The sequence below is a fragment of the Monodelphis domestica genome, chromosome 3, assembly GCF_027887165.1.
Source record: "Monodelphis domestica isolate mMonDom1 chromosome 3, mMonDom1.pri, whole genome shotgun sequence".
NCBI classification, from domain to species: domain Eukaryota; kingdom Metazoa; phylum Chordata; class Mammalia; order Didelphimorphia; family Didelphidae; genus Monodelphis; species Monodelphis domestica.
Window position 1 is genome coordinate 502,113,373 of NC_077229.1, and position 17,191 is coordinate 502,130,563.

At 33.7% G+C, this 17,191-nt stretch overlaps 1 protein-coding gene and 1 long non-coding RNA gene across 3 annotated transcripts in view; one reads left to right on the plus strand and one right to left on the minus strand.

The window, feature by feature from the left end:
• LOC103092876 (uncharacterized) overlaps positions 1-1,984 on the minus strand; it is a 39,272-nt gene extending 37,288 nt beyond the window's left edge. The window contains exons 1-2 of the long non-coding RNA XR_463796.3: positions 1,670-1,984; positions 621-709 (exon numbers count right to left, since the gene is read on the minus strand). This is a non-coding gene — a long non-coding RNA (uncharacterized LOC103092876). The remainder of the gene's footprint in view (positions 1-620; positions 710-1,669) is intronic.
• Positions 1-16,344, plus strand: part of LOC100032364 (trifunctional nucleotide phosphoesterase protein YfkN-like) — an 82,674-nt gene extending 66,330 nt beyond the window's left edge. The window contains exons 6-8 of one of the 2 annotated variants that reach the window (XM_001381356.5): positions 636-783; positions 1,451-1,634; positions 12,364-16,344. In XM_001381356.5, coding sequence (XP_001381393.2) covers positions 636-783; positions 1,451-1,634; positions 12,364-12,548 — 517 coding nt within the window. In that variant the 3' untranslated portion in view covers positions 12,549-16,344. The remainder of the gene's footprint in view (positions 1-635; positions 784-1,450; positions 1,635-12,363) is intronic. The other variant, XM_056824866.1, reaches the window with a different exon arrangement.
• Positions 16,345-17,191: the final 847 nt, after the last annotated feature.

Sequence of the window (17,191 nt, forward strand, 5' to 3'; positions counted from 1 at the left end):
TAGTATGCATCTAGAGTGATAGTGGTAGTCCCCAAAGTCAAAAGTTGAGTGACTGTGGGGTGTAGTTCCAAACTGATTTCCCAAATGGTTGTATCAATTCACACTTCCACCAATATTACATGAGGATTCTTGTTCTCCCCTAGTCCCTGATAGCATTTTCTCGGTGTGTTATTTTAGGTAGTCTCACGGGTATGAGGATGAAACCTCAAAAGCTGTTTCAATTTATATCCCTCTTTAGTGATTTGGAGCACTTTTTCATATGGTTCTTGATAGTTTGCATGTCTCCATTTGAAAAATACCTGTTAATAGTCTTTGTTCTTATCTCCTGGGAAACTGCTCTTGTTCTTATATATTTCCAGTCTTACATTTCTCAACATTGATTATTTTTCTCTGGTATTTTAAAATACCTTTAAGGGAAAAAATCTATATCTATTATATACCTATATATTTGTTTTGAGTATTACCAATTAGAAGAGTTGTTTCTTATGGTTTGGGATTCTTGAAAGTAAGTAATTTTGGTAATTTTCACTTTTAACTAGCTAATAAAATGTTTATTTGTATTTTCTAAAACTATTTAACATTTATATATCTTTTGATAGATAACAATATTAGAACATTACCTTTTTAAATTTCAGATTTCCTCAAGTTGCAGGAATGGAATTTGGATTTGATCCAGAGGCAGAGCCAGGACACCGAATTATACGTGACACTGTAAAAATTCAAGGACAATACTTAAGGAAAAAAAAAGTATATCTTCTTGCTATTAAGGAATACATTGCAAATGTGAGATTTGGTTCTTTTGAAATAATTATTCAGAAGTAAATCAATATCCAGAAAGGTCTTTTGTAAAGTGAAGATTATTTTTTTTTGATGATTCCATTTTACCATTGACTTCAGTAAATATTATCAGCTTATTTTCAATTGCTTTCTAGATTTTGAATTTCATTTTTTCATTATGTGAATCTATGGCTCTATTATAATCACTGTACTTTTTGTATTTGTATTAAAAATGCAATAGTACAGTCATACATCTTGTTTTTGAAGTTATTTTTAAATCATTTGTCAGTATTCTTAGGTATGTTTACTAGAAAGAATGGGTTTCTGTATTTTCATTTTATAAATATTTCTAATTTGTTTAAATGCATTTTATTCATTATAGCAACTTTTGATTATGTACAAAGTTAGGCCTGCTGAGGCTCATTCGTAAGAACTTCCTGCCTAGACAAGCTTTAGACTGCTGGATAATAGAGTCAAAGGGACAAGAATTAAGCATAGGGAGAGGGAAGGGAGTTTGTGGGTATATTACATACAGATTTAGAAATGTCTCTTTGAATACATATCAGTGAATGTTTATGTGTCATTATTTAAAGGGAAATAGAAAAATTTTAAATTATCCTTTGCATTGTATTACCTGAAATGGATGACTGATTTTTTTTTTTTAATTTTTCAGGGGAAGGATGGTTATATAATGCTTAAAAGTTGTCCTCGAATGTTTGATACAGAAACTGCACAGACACTTTCTACAGTGGTTCTCAATCACTTTGAATCAATCAAAATTGTGCAGGGTAGGAAGCAGTGCCTTTCAGGCCATCGAATGAACTTAATTACTATGTCTAAATCAGCATCATTTACAGGTAATTGACATTTTATTTTACAGAAAATAACTTACTCATGACATTTTAATAGAAGGCATTCATTCAGTGATGATTCACATTCATTTTTATATCAATCATCACTCAATGTGATGAGGTTGGAGATGTACTAATATTAAAAATTAATACTCTTGTCTGTGCTGTTTCAATTTCTGGTCAAATAACTGAGCCATTTAATCATCCTGCTGGGTTTTAGACTTCCTGCTGTCCATTTATGACCCTGTGGCTTTTAATCTGTGAGACAAGTGACCCATTTATTATCCATTATTCTTGTGTGAATTGCCAAGTCTCTCAACAGGACAAAGCACACACCTTTGGCATTGTTCAGAGTTCTTCAGTTGTCATGGAAATTACAGAAAGATTCTTCATATCACTATTAACTTTGAGGAAATCTAGTAATGTAATGTTCTTTATTCTTTTGAGAATGTAGTATAGAAACGGAAAGGAAAATTTCCAAATGAACACCATAATTGCTATTGAAATATGGACTCCAGGCTCTATTTCTTAGACTTAGCAAAAAATAGTGTTTCAAAGGTAACATACATAAGGTTTTCAAGAGTGCTGAGACTAAATTTTCAATTTTGGAATTTCTGGGGGTTTTTGTTCATTTTGTTTATGTAACACTTGACCATATTGAACCCCACTGCCTGAAAGCCAGGTATATCACATTTCACCCTTTCCTAAAGGTTCTCAGATATCATTAAAAGGTCTGGCTTCTGCCACTGGATTTAGCCCCTCATCAGTGGTGTTTCTCCAGTTGTAAAGATAACCTAACAAATACACAAATTTATACATGAAAGGTATAATTCTCTACTCCTCCCTAAATACTACTACTTCACTTCCTGGAGAGGGAAGATGATAAGAAAATCACTTCCAGTATAACAGGGTCCCACTTCCTAGTCTAAAATCCCTCTTGGGCTTGAATCCCAGGCACCCTGGCTTTTTAAGGCTTTCCCATTGGCTGCAACATCCACTGGAATCCTGACTCCCAGGTCTCTAGGACTGGAAATCTCAGGTCTTGTGGGGAACAAATGAAGTAGAACAGAAACATAAACTTCCGAAGCCACAGGAGAGAAGTAGAACCCCTTTCTGATTTGTTTCATGACATCTGTGCTGTGGGTAAACTCTATATGATCTTCATCCTCTGGATATAATGGGAAAGAAAAAGAGTGAGGCAGTACTAGTTTACCAGTCATAAAAGGACGGCCTCTTCTGGTTCCATAGCAAATTAAAGGATGCTACTCTCTCCCAAAGACAAACTTCCCTTAAAATTGTTTGTTTTTAACTTGAAATTCACAATTGAGTTTTAGATTTTTAGGTGGGGATAGTTGGTCTGAAAATTATCTCCAACTTGAACTAATCCTCCTCTAATCCTTCCCTAAATTTTCTTAGATGAGAGTCAAAAGGAATACCTTTTAGTGGGCTCTTTCCTCAGTTTGTGCTGTTCACCTCCCTTCCCTCTAGATGCTTATTCCTTCACTCTTAACTTCTCTAGAATCTTCTTTTAATAATCAGAAGTAAGTCAGGATTACAACATCTTAACAAGGGGGGAAAAAACCACCTCCTTTGGAACTTTTGCCTTATAAGACAACTATCCTGTTCCCTTTTGTTGCTAACACTTCATCATAACTTAATAATTTATCAAATATTGTTTCTATTTCTTTATTCCATCCATTTTCTTATTAATCCACTATCATCTGACTTCTACCCTTTTCACTCTAACTACTCTAGTCACCAACTCTAATGGTCAGTCCTTTTGATTATTGTTGTATTTGACCATTGATGAAATACAGTCTCTCCAAGAAACATTTATTGCTTACCATGAGAGTCATCAAGGATTTGTTATATGCTTACTGTGTGCCAGGCACTGTTCTGATTGTTGAAGAACCAAGGTATGGAGACAGGCTGTGAAATATTGTGTTCAAAGAACTTCAAATAGGCTAATGTGATTGCAGAGTACCTGGCGGAGAATAACAGTAAGAAGAACAGAAAGAGAGGAAGGAGTCAGGTTGTGGAGAGCTTGAGATGCCAAATAATAAAGTACATATTTGATTCTGATGATAAGATGGACCTACTGGAGTATATTGAGGTGCAAGGTGACATGGCCACACCGAATTTTAGAAAAATCACTGTGGTAGCAGTGAGGAGGAGGATTTTGAATGGGGAGAAATTTGGAGTACATAGACAAGTTGGAAAGCTACTGCAGCATACAGGCAAGAGATGAAGAGAGCCTAAACTGGGGTTGTGACTATATATATATATATATATATATATATATATATATATATATATATATATGAGTGAAGAGACGAGAATATAGATGAGAAAAGTCGTGAAAATAGAAATGACAATATTTGTCAGTAGATTAGATATCTGGAGTTGGTGAGAGGAAAGAGTGATGCTAAAGTTGTGAGATTGGATGACTGGGAAGATGGAAGTGCCCTTCACTAGAAAAGTTCAAAGGGAAAAGATAATGAATTTTGTTTTATATATGTTGAGTTGGAGATGCCTATATGATATCCAACTTAATATGTCTTTGGAAATGCATTACTGTAGAAGAGAGCTAGTTTTCTCCAAAAAGTATTGAAACAGTCCTTGAGATTTAACACAGTGCACAAAGAGCCAAAAATTCCTCTCTCAGGCTTGACACTGAGCATGCCACCATGACAAATGCAGAGGTAGAAAAGCTACACCAAAGTGAATCAGTACTGTATCCTTGCCAAATATCCTTTTCATGCCATGGTTCAATAAAATTTCTTTTGTGAAGCGTCAGATGGACTATATGTATTTTACTTCTTAATAGCCATGTATTTGAACCACTGGACCAGCCTGATGTAATGGTTTGACTAAGATATATGAAAATTATAAATAATATGGTAGTCACCGATTCAAAGTATTATTGCTCAAAGTTGAGATGATTTTAATAGCTTTTATTTTAATAAGAGGTAGAAAGAGTTAAGCCTATCTAACTAAATATTGCTCTAGTGCTGGACTCATCCAAAACCTTGTTGACTTTCAACTGGAATTAAACTCCCTGCAGAAGATAGGAAGGGAAAGTCAGCTATCTACTTACCCAAATTTCCTCCAAGAGGCAGATCAAGACAATGACTTGAGCTGAAGGGGACTCCTGAGGCCAACTTTCTTCCTTGAGCAGACCTTATTCTTGAAGCTGACTTCCTTCTTGAAATCTAACTCCTTCTTCAGGCCAACTTCCTTCTTGGTGTCAACTTCCCTAGCCTCATAAATTCAGGGCTGAGGCTAATTACAGCTTTCAAATTGCCCATCACTTCCCAGGAGGCAGTGTTTGTGGGAACCCCTTTTCACTGAACTTCTGGAGAGGTGAATACTCATCAAAAGAGGTCACAGATTCCTGGCTGATTGAGGTGTGAATTCTCATTTCCTGGCTGATTGAGTTGAAAAGGTGGAGAGCTCCTCCACCTAGTGCTAAGTAGGGTGTTCAAACTTTTGTTGATTCAATTCAAAAGTAGACAAAAGGGAGTTAATCCTGTCTTCACAATCTAGTGAGGTACTAAGTAGGGGTACTTAAGTTATTGTTAAGCAAGTGTTAACTCAAAATAGACAAAGGAAATAAAGGATTCCCTTTCACAAGTGTAAACTCAGAACAGACAAAGAGAAAAAAGAATTTCCTTTTCACAATGGCTTGCAAAAATCTTCCATCTTGGATTGTTTTTCCCATTTGATGAACTATAACCCTACTTCTCATTTTTTTCCCATCCTGTAAATATTAGCCATCCTTATAGTTTTGTCCTTGACCTTGCTTCTTTATTTACTTTCCTTTTGAGATTTTTCCATTTTTTTTACTTCAGCTATCACTTTTATTTGAATGATTCCTAAAGAATTAAGATTCGATTCCAAGTTCTTTCCTGAACCAAGCCCTCCTTTTTCTACTTTTTAAACTTTTCAATAACATTTTATTTTTCCCTAATTACATGTAAAAACAATTTTTAACACTCATTGAATTACAAATTCTCTCCTTCCCTTCTTTCCCTCCCTGAAATGGTAAGCAATTTGACATAGTGTTATACGTGTGCTATTGTATAAAACATTTCTATATTCTCTATTTCATGTTGTGGTAAAGACAATATTTTTTGAAAATCATGAAGAAAATAAAGTGAAAATGGTATGCTTTGATCAGTTTTTTTCTCTAGAGGTGTGTAACATTTTTCATCATGAGTCCTTTGGGATTTTTTTGGATCATTGTATTGTTGAAAATAGCTAAATCATTCACAATTGATCATTGTACAATATTGCTGATTTTCTCATTTTGTATCAGTTCATGTAAGTCTTTTCAGGATTTTCCTGAAATCATCCTGTTCATCATTTTTCATAGCATAATAGTATATTATAATAATTTTTCACAGCTTGCTAAGCCTTTCCCCAAATGTATGGTCATTCCCTCAATTTTGAGTGCTTTGCCACCACAAAAATAGCTTCAATAAATATTTTTATATAAATATGTCCTTTTCTTTAAAAAAAATCTCTTTGGGATATAAACCTAGTAGTGGTTTTGCTGGATCAACAGTATACACAATTTTATAGTCCTTTGGGTATAGTTCCAAATTGTTCTCCAGAATGGTTGGATCAGTTCAAAACTTCACCATAAGTATATTAGTGTCCTTGTTTTCCCACATGCTGTCCAACATTTATTCTTTTCCTTTTCTGTCATATTAGGAAATCTGCTAGGTGTAAGGTAGTACCTCAGAGTTGTTTTAATTTGCATTTCTCTCATCAAGATCCTGATTTTTCAGCTGCTTACTAGACATTTTCATTTGAATGTCTCACCAGCAACTTGTCAAAAACTGAATTCACATTGATATAGGTTAAATGATAAAATACCTGACTTCCCTTTCCTTTTAGCAATGCCACTATTTTACTAGTTACTTAGCCTGGGAATCTTGGAGAAATCTTTAACTTCTTTATATTTTTTGCTTGTATTGTATCGTATTGGCCTACCATTTCTACCGCCATAATTTCTTGATTCAATCCCTTCCTTTGCAGTTTATTTCAATATGGGGTGGGGGTGGGAATTGGGTGGATCAGTGGGTAAAGTATTAGACTTGGATTAAGGTAATTCTGATTGCAAATCCTGCCTCAGCTATTGACACTCTGTGTTACCTTGGACAAGTCATTTAAACTTAGTTTTCTCATCTGTAAAGTAAGAATAATAACAGCACTTACTTCATAGAGTCACAGCTTGCCCCTTTAACACAATTAAATTTACATTTCTATTGAAAGTCATGTGTATGATTTGCTTATAAAATATCTATGTGCAAAGATTTGGAATTTTCTAAAAAAGGAGATAACATACATAAATCCAACATTATCTTGATTGCAGCAGACCTGTATCTAAGAATATGGATCTCCATAGATGTACTTAACACAAGTCAGCTAGTTGTTGAATGTAATCAACAGCAACAGGGTACTTTAAAAAGCTTTTCTTGTTTTCCCACTTTCTTCTCCTCCGTGTTGTCTTATGAACTATCCTCATGACTCTTATCATCTTGATTGAACTATCTTCACCAACTTTTATTAGCCCCAATGTAGGAAGATACTGAGATGAATTTATATATATATCAGGGAATCTGCCATCATAAGAGGAGTCAGAAAGGGATAATTAGAGAATGAATATAAGGGGAAAAAAAGATTAAACCCACCAATGATCTCAGGAGGAAGAAAAGTCAGTTAAATATCTGGTTCATAAGCTGATGAATCAATAGGAAAGATATTTCCTTCTTTTTTGAAAGAAAGATTGTTACTAAGGTAACATGGCAAGTATCTCTAAATTAATATTATAAAACAAAGGAAATTGAATCAAGATCTGATGAAAACAGAATCATGGATTATCAAGAGACCATGGACTCACAGCAAGAGGTCCTCAAATGGTTAAAGAGAAAATTAAACATTTTAAATTAAATTAAATTAACAAATAGGAGAAACTAGGTGGCTCAGTAGATAGAGAGACAGTCCTGGAGACAGGAGTTCCTCAGTTCAAATCTGACCCCAGACACTTCTTAGCTGTGTGACCGCAGGCAAGTCACTTAAGCCCAACTTCCACACCATTACTGACTTTCTGCTTTGGAACTATCACTTAATATTGATTCTAAGACAAAAGGTAAGCATTTAAAAAAGAGATAAGTGGGAAATTTTAGGGGATATATAACAGAAGGAATTAGTAAAACAGAAAAACTTGAATCCACTACTTGAAATAGGAAGTGAAAAATAGAACAAAGAAGTGAGAAGTAGAACAACCAATTGAGCATAGAGATATTCTAAAGCAAAGGGCAGTTTGAAAGAAGCAAAAATTATTAATAAAAACATATTTATATAAGCAAAACGTCAATTGCAAAGACAATGTAAAAACATCTTAAGGATCATAGATACCACAGAACATAAAAAAAAATATGGGCACCATAATAAAAGAAATAATACACGAGAACTTCAAAGAATCAAATAACTAAAAACCAAAAACATCAATTTAAAGAATCCACAAATATTCTAAAGGGGTGAAAATGCCACAAATTTCACAATTCATTGTAGTAAATTGAACAATTCCAGTGACACAAGTTCTTCATGTAAATGATTCTCAAATGTAAAGGAAGGAAATTTTAAATAGCACAAGAATACTATAGAAAGGAATAGGAAAACATATTCTAAAAGTCAAAAGCACTCAAGCTACAACCCCCAATGACAGTCTGCTAACTTGGACCTAATGAACAATTTTTAAAAAATGAACATTCAATGAAGAAGAGACTTTTGAAGCATTCCTACAAAAAAATAAAAAGATACAAATCGATTATCTGACTTGCAGACACCTCAAATAAAAGAAATCTAATTAGGGGAAATAAATACAACTACCAAGCAAATAAAAAGTTATAAGATAAATCATCTCTACATACTATTAAAAGGAAAAATCCTAGAAATACACTCATGTGTTAAGAAATAAAATAGGAACCATCAAGAGAGATCTTTTGAAAAGTATGTAAGAGAATAAAAATGAATGTAGAACATTAAGAAATAGAAAAAGAAGCAATGAAGAGGTCTGACATTCCATATATTGAAATCTCCACTTATGCCTTCCCCTCCTTCACAGGTGACTCTATATTTTGTGGGAGTGAACTGCACAATTTGAAGGTGCATAAAAAGAAAGAGGAGAGGTAGAAGATGCAGGGGAATATACAGGGAAAACATGCAGGAGAGGAGAGATTCTTGAATTGGAGATGGGAAATCTTCAAATATGCATAATCTACAGGGATTTGGTACTCAAACCACTTCCTCTGAATGAGTATTGGACATCTATTGACAACATACTGACTTAGGAGAAACGATATCTGAACTACTGGGTACGACCAGTTTTGAGAAGAGTGAGAAGACCTGAACCTAGCAAGGAGGTTCCATTGCAAAAGGAAAAGATAATGATTAAGGGGAGAGCAAGGACTAGAACTGAAATATATAATCAGGCTGAGAGACATTTCTGCCGTGTAGCAATGTTTCTATAACTCCCATATAAAGTAATACTTGTAAGAATTAGGGACAATGACAAGAATAAAAAGAAGGAGAAGGCAAGAATTACAAGATGATATAGAAATTGTTTAGCAGAAGAAACTCAAACTTTTTTAGATGCTTTAATTTCATGAGGAATACCAAGATTAAAGAAGGAATAAATGATATGAATGAAATAATAAAAATTTAGACAAGGGAGGCAAGTAAAATGGGTAAAACTCTAAATTATGAAGAAAGGATGAATTATAATGAGACTGGAGAGGGTTTAGGATGAGGAGAAGAGAGCTTGTAAGAACAGACTTGTTTTAAATAAAAATAATCATAGGAACAAACTGCTTACTATTTTAAAAGAGGAAGAGGGACCCAGATCAGGTAAAAATCCCATACTAGAAATGAAGGGAGGGAAACAACACTTTCAAAACTAAATACAAATTACTTTCTACAATCCAAGAAAATAAATGACAAATTGTATTTTTTTAAAAACCACAATTTCTTGATTACAAAGAATATGTCAAAAAAAAAAAACAGGACATATGCAAAATGAAAACAAGGGGGCTAGAATAAAATTTGTTATGCATCAAGTAAATCCAAAAAATCAGGAAGTGCAGTCATATTATCAAACAAAGCAAAAACAAAAATGCACAACAATGTAGATCTAAACAAGGAAACTATATTATTCTTGAGGGAACCATAAACAAATAAATGGAAATATGAAATTTATATGATCCAAATGTATATATCAAAATTTATAAAAGAAAAATTTAAATGAATGGCAAGAAGACATACACAATAAGAAGCTTTAATATCCCTCTCTTGGATTTAGACAAATCTAACAAAAAGTTAAACAACAGGGAAAATTTAGAAATGAATAGATTGTAAGAGAAATGATAGCTAAAACATTGATAATGTCTTCTAAGTGGGAACACTAAAGAATATGTCCATTTCTTGGCACCATGTGGAACTTTTACAAAATGTTACTATGTATTTTAGCATAAGGGGGCAAGTAGGTGGTGCACTGGATGGAGCGTTGGGTCTATAGTCAGGAACACTCATCTTTGATTCTGTTTCTTCATCCATAAAATGAACTGGAGAGGAAATGGCAAACCACTCTGTGATCTTTGCTAAGAAAATCCCAAATGGGATCACAAAGTGATGAAGAAGAACAATTATGGCACAGAGACATTGAAAATAAATGTAAAGAGACAGAAATAGTTACCATCTTTTATAGACAATAATGTAATAAAAATAGTAAATAGTTGAAGGAATACAAACAGACATGGAGAATTAACAATGAAATCTTAAATAATGGTGGCTCAAAGAAATCATAGAAATAATAGAAATCATAATGATATAATATGAAAAATACTACAAAATTATTCTCAAAAATTGAGAAAGAAAACAGTATGAAGTTCCTATCATGATATAGTCAAGGAAGGATAGAGCAAAGAAGAACAATAAACCAATATCATTAATGAGTACTAATCAGAAATTTTAATAAAATCTGGTCAAAGAGATTATAGCAGCTAATGCACGAAGTGAGTCATTATGAACAATTTCAAGTTGTTTCTGGCATGCTAGGATGTCTCATCATTAGGAAAAAAAATCAATATCTTGCTGAAAATAAAAATATCCAAAACATTTTATTTTCAGAAAAAATCCTTTACAAAGTACAAAGCACATTTATACTAAAAATAGAAAGAGTATGGGCATAGATTCTAAGTGTGTGTGATCTGTGGATCCCTGAAGGTATCAAGTTCAAAGCTATTTTCAAAATAATATTTATCTTTAATAGATAACAATACCCCCTCTCTTTTCCAACTATATATCTGTTTGAGGCTAGACTTTTTTCATGTAATCCATCCAAAACAACATATTATAGCAGATTGAACACAGAATCAGATATGAGATTTCAACTACCCAGCCAGCCATTAAAGATATTTGCAAATATATTTAATACATCACTTTTATCACTGTTTTTCTTTGTTTTGGAAAAATGTGCTTTAATAAAAATGTCATTTCTGTGATGTGTTTATTATTTTTATTTTAAATGAGATAAATATTTTAAAATTCATCCATTTTAGTTTTCTACACAGCAATTATCAGGATATCACCTACATAAGCAAAAGTTATTTGGAGTCCCCAATAATTTTTGGGAGTGGACTAAACGCAAACAGTTTGAGAGCTTCTGGTATAGAAAGATCTTTTTGTAATACCATGCAAAAGTATCTATGTGAAATTAAAAGGAACCAGCCTAGCATTGGCAAATAGAGATAGTTTTAGCCCCTCCTTGTACTTTTCATTTCTTTGTCTTATTGGTATTGCTTGCATTTCTAGAGCTTTATCAAATAATACTGAAGAGAGTGGGTATCTCGCTTTAGCCTTGTAATTACCAAAGAAACTTCTAGTGTATCACATTTCATATGCATATTGTGAAGTAGTTCAAGGAATATTTGATGATGTTGATGGTTACAAACATGAAATCAGGAAAATACTGTTCTTGAAACAGAAAATATATTAATTTCAAGATTCTCCATAATCTGGTTTTACTATTCCGTATTAAAAAGAAATACTTATTGATTATTACTATATTACTATTATATTAAGAGAAATACTTATTCTATTATGGAACTACTGTTCTATCTCCCTCCCCCCCCCCCAAATCCTATTCCAATGCCAAATCATGGCATGGAGGTTAATCCTGTGTTCACAAAGACGATACCTTTGGAGCACAAGATCCTATCAGTCCTACAGTGGGGGAAAAGCATCAAGTACAGTTCTGGCAATAGAATGCCACCTTTCTGAGTACCAGTCCAGCCATGTATGCAGAGGCTCATCACCAATGCACTTATCTGTGATGCATCTTTTATTCTCTTATTCATTTCTAAGGTTTCCTGAAAGAATACTGAATTGTAATTTCATTTAAGAAAAATGAGTGGAATTCTGATTATATTAGGACAATATTTATCCTTTAAATGTGTATATGACTGTATAGTGTGAATAAGGGAGAATGGATCATCAAGAAACCTTACTAAGAAAATGTGTTTATAGTAAATAACATAGTTTGGATTTGGAAAACAACTTTCAAGTTTAAGTACCAAAAAAAGCTATAAAGACATTATTACTGTCCATAATTGCTTAATTGTTGGATGAATACTGCATTTTAAGTTTAATAAACTTACCTTCTTCACAGCCTTTGAAGAAAAATCAGATAAAAGAACAGAAGTAATGGCAGTACCTGGTATAGAAGGAAGGATTTGCCATATTTCTCAAGATATGAAAGAACATTTGAGGCAACTCAGAACTGCAAGAAAACAAGGATTAAGAACATATCCTACAATTAATGACAATTCATGTGAAATTTCTGATTCTGACTGAAATGCCATAAGTAATATTTGAAGCCTAATTACAGAACATTTTGCCAATTAATGCCAGAATATATTTCACTTAGCATACAGTCTTGGTATATTCAGGTTTAATAAGAGCATGTTTAATGCATTTTGATTTTTAAATTGTTTAAATTGTGATTTTTATCTTACCGTTATCACTCTGAAAGTTTTTGTTTCTGTTCACCTTTATAGCTTATCAAGACATGTAAAGAAAACCATTGTCTCTTGAGTGTGTCATTTGGGGGGAAATGTATATACTTTGTGTAGATATTTTCTGTTGTGTTTATATTAAATGAACGAATTTCATACTGTTATTTTCCACATTAAATGATTCTTATGCCCACATTTCAAAGTACTGATTTATATATCTAATCCTTTCATAATAATTTTGTTTTTATCCTACTTTTCAGTATTTCTTTTAATATAAATTCATCTTGTATTTTGTCTTTTAAAAATTTGTTGTATATATGCTTAATTTCTTTACAATAGTCCTTTTCCTTCTATCACTGATTTCAAAAAGGACCCACTGATTTTTCAGATTGGGGCACAGACTTATCAGCTCCTTGAAGACAAATACAGAAAAAAGTAAGTCTGTGACATTAATTAACACACTTAATTTTCTCGGTACAGGCTTGCCTCTACTTGCAAACCAATACTACTTTTGGTCCTCTGTAATCAAAACCCTCATCACCGCTTCTATGAAAGCTGGTGATTATTGTGAAAAATTTGGGCACATTTAAAAATTTTATAAATATATGAAAAGCAGAAAGGGCTTATGGGAACTGACCTGGCATACTCCCAAGCAGTACTGAATCTGTCCCAAATGTTTTTTCCTATGATACATGAAAATTTCCACTTGATTATTACATTGCTTGAAATTTGATTACTTTGATTAAATAAATGTGTTTTTTATTTTTTAAGTACAGATAACTACAAAAGTTGAGGGCCTACAGCCTATACACGTCAATCAATTTAATCAGACTGCTTTCTTCCCAGCATCTAGCTGAAATCTAGAAGGAATAGTAGGTGTCCTTGAGACTTATAGGGAGCAGAGAAAGGCATTAATTTTAGTATATTTGTAATAAATATTCAAATCAAAATTTGAGATAGATGTCAGAAAACCCAGGGTTAGCACTTTCCATAGATAGAAACATAATTAGAGAAAAGTAGCTAACTAGGGAGCCAATTGTACTATATTCCATTAATACTTTTTATCCCAGAAAGCATCCCCCTAGCCCTCAGGAGATGGATCTATCCATATGCTTTTTACATGGAATTAATATGTAACTACATTGAATAGACATTCTTAATAGAACTATTAAAAGTAGGGATTCATTTAGTAGAGAGAAGAGCTCTGGTAGTGGAGTTGGGATTTATTTTCCTTTTACTTTGAAACCAGTAATGATCACAGAACCTCAAAGCAGAATCCATGATGATAGTGGATAATTGATGTCCACGATGGTTTCAGATCTCATTTCGGTGGCTTTCTTAGTTGCATCTTAAAATAAGAATATTTAGACACCTCTAACCTTAGAGGTGAGATTTTTAAAAAGATTTCACCATAAAGGTTTCATCTGAGGTAGGAGAACCTGGTTCCTAAGTGGGGTTTGGATTGAAACCAATATTTTCAATTGAGCCTTTGCTAAGAGCTGAGCAAAGAACTGGTTGCCTGGAAATTATAATGAATGCAGAAAATCCTATCCAATCTAGGTTGGAGACGAATCACAGAAAAGTTTAAAGACAATGAAAAAAATTAAAACATACAAAGTGACAAACTGGTGGGGATTTGGCTTAGCTACATCTTATACGCATCACTCTAGGAACTGACATGATACATTTCTATCATTTCTCTCAATGATCCAAAGAAAATTACATGAAAAGTTTCAGCTCCCTCTAAAACCACTTTAAGAACAATAAAAACTGAAACAAAAGATGAGCAAACAAAACACAAAGTTTCATGCTACTGATCTGTATCACTTCACGGTTCTCTTAGAGCCCATTCTGAGGGAAAAGGAAAGTCACTACTCTCTCTTGGTTTGGTGTCGATCCGAGACTGGTCCCTTGGGTGAGTGTAATCATGAAGTTCAAAGCCTACGAAGAGTTGATTTTCCATTTCTATTTTTTTTTTTCGGTCTGGGGTTTCTCATTGTTTTTACATTTTTCTGTGTGGTGTCTCCAAATGAAGATTTAATAACATTTTCTGGACTGCATGCAATGTCCACATTGACCCAATTCAGCATTCACTCTATTGTGATAATACCTCTAAGCATCCATGCTTCCCCAGCTTGGCATCTACCCCAGCATCTGCTTTAACAAGGAAGGTGACTAAGCAGCCAGGACTTGCCCCATCCAGGGCTGTTAAAAACAGGAAGACCAGAAATTTCTATTAACTAGGCTTGCCAGATAGCCCGCTCCATTGGCCATACAAAAATTGTTAGCAAAATAGAGCGAGAAGGTACCTTTCCAAACTCCTTCTGTGAGCCAGAATCAGAGCAGTGAGGCAAAGAGAAAGAAACTGACAGACCAATCACACTAATGAAGACTAACAGGAAACTATTGAATAAAATGTGAGCAAAGACGCTGCAGCAATATATTCAATAGACTATTTACCCTGACCAGGAATGCAGGAATAGATCAGTGTTAGGAAAATTACAAACACAAAAAGTAACAACCACGAACCAAGAATCACATTATTTCTAGAAATGCCACGGAACACATTTATTACTTACTCTATGCCAGACACTGCTGAACCCAAGAGATACAACTAAGCAAAAAGAAAGACAATCTCTCTCCTCAAAGAGTTTATGGAGAAAGAGGAGGTGGGGAGTTAAAGGTACTTAGACCAGAAAATCAGGAACAGAGTTGGGAGGAGAATGAATGTAAGAGGAACTGACCCTTGGAGAAAAAGAAAGACTTTGTAGAAGACTATTCCAGGATGTGAGTGGCTGCAGGGCTAAGCTGTCCCAAGGAGATGCTGCCCTAGAAAAGGAATGAAGGGATAGAAGGGAGCTGCTCTATTGGAAATATTTTCTAGGATGAGAAGATGCAAGTCGAGGGGAAGTTCCAGGGTGAGAAGGCAGCCGAGTCATGGTGATTAGGACTGAAGAGGCAGAAGTAGAGCCAGGACTGGAATAAAGCATGGGGGATCCCATTCTGTTGCCAAAATGGAGACCCTTGAAGGAATTCAACAATGGGAAGAGGAGGCCAATAGAGTGGAGGAGTGTTCCAAGATGAGAAGGCCTAGGACACTGAGGGAAGTTCCAGGACCACCAGTCAGCTGCATCAATAGATGCAGAAAAGGCCCTTAAAAGACGATGTTAAATTATATTGAAGACACAAACATTTGTTGGAATAAATCAATTCTTATTTATGATAAACTGAATTTATAGAGCTAAAACTAAGAGCTTATGATTGTTGTAATAGAGAAATACTAGGGATACTTTGAATAAGATCAGGCCCATTCTTTACATATGTATTTCTAAAATGACAGCTCTAGTAATTAAGCAAGAAAAGTAATTAAGGGATTAAGTTTAGGCAAAGAGGAGATAAAATTTAGAGACAATATGATGGTTTACTGAGAGAATGAAAGATGAAAAAATCAAATGGCAATTTCAGCAAAGTTTCAAGTTATAGAATAAACCTATAAAAATATCAGCTTTTCTGCATATTACTAACAAAAACGTATGGAAGAAGACAGAAAAATAAATTCCATCAAAATAACTACAAAATGTATAAAAGATGTGGGAATTTGTCTACCCAGGATTTATATGAATAAAACTACAAAACGCTATAGAAATAAAAGAAAACAAATAATTGACACAACCCATAATTGGGTTGTACCAATATAATATACTTTACTACCTAAACTAATTTAGAATTTGAATGTCAAAACAATCTGATTATCAAGGAGTTATTTTATAGAATTAGACCAATTTCAATTCAACTAGAGGAATAAACTGTTGAGAAGAAGAAATAATCATCAAAACTTTTGGTATTTGATTCAAAATAGGAGATTGGTCAATGGAACATGTTAGTTAATCATTGCCCAGAAGTAATCAAACCTAAAAGCTTCATGTTTGATAAATCCAAGAACACAAGTTACTATAATAATAACTTCATATTTAACAATAATGGCTCAAAAAACTTGAAAGTGATAAAAATGAGATCTTATCTATTACAACTGCACCTTCACAGCACTTGAATTTAAAGCATCATTCCCTTCTAGAAAAAGGTGCTATACTATAGGTAGCAAATGAATCAAACAGTTCCAGACAGCTATTTTGTTGATTTGCTTTGTTTAAATGCAATTTTGTTATGGGGGGGGGGGGGGGTAGGGAAACCCATTGGCAGAGATGTGAGTCATTGTTTATGGGCATAGATGTAAAAAAAGCAATAAACATTTATATTTGAAAAAAAATTGAAAATTGATGCAAAAATATTTTCCAAGATTAAGAATTCATTTAAATGTGGATATGAACATGTTTGGGAGACAAATTCTCCCTTTTTAGGCAGATGTGGAGAACTGACCAAATATGGGAATAGTTTTAGTGGGGCTGAGTTGTAGAAAGGTCTACTCATTAAACCACTATTGGTGTATCTGTTAACAAGTATAACCACTTTCAAAATTATTTT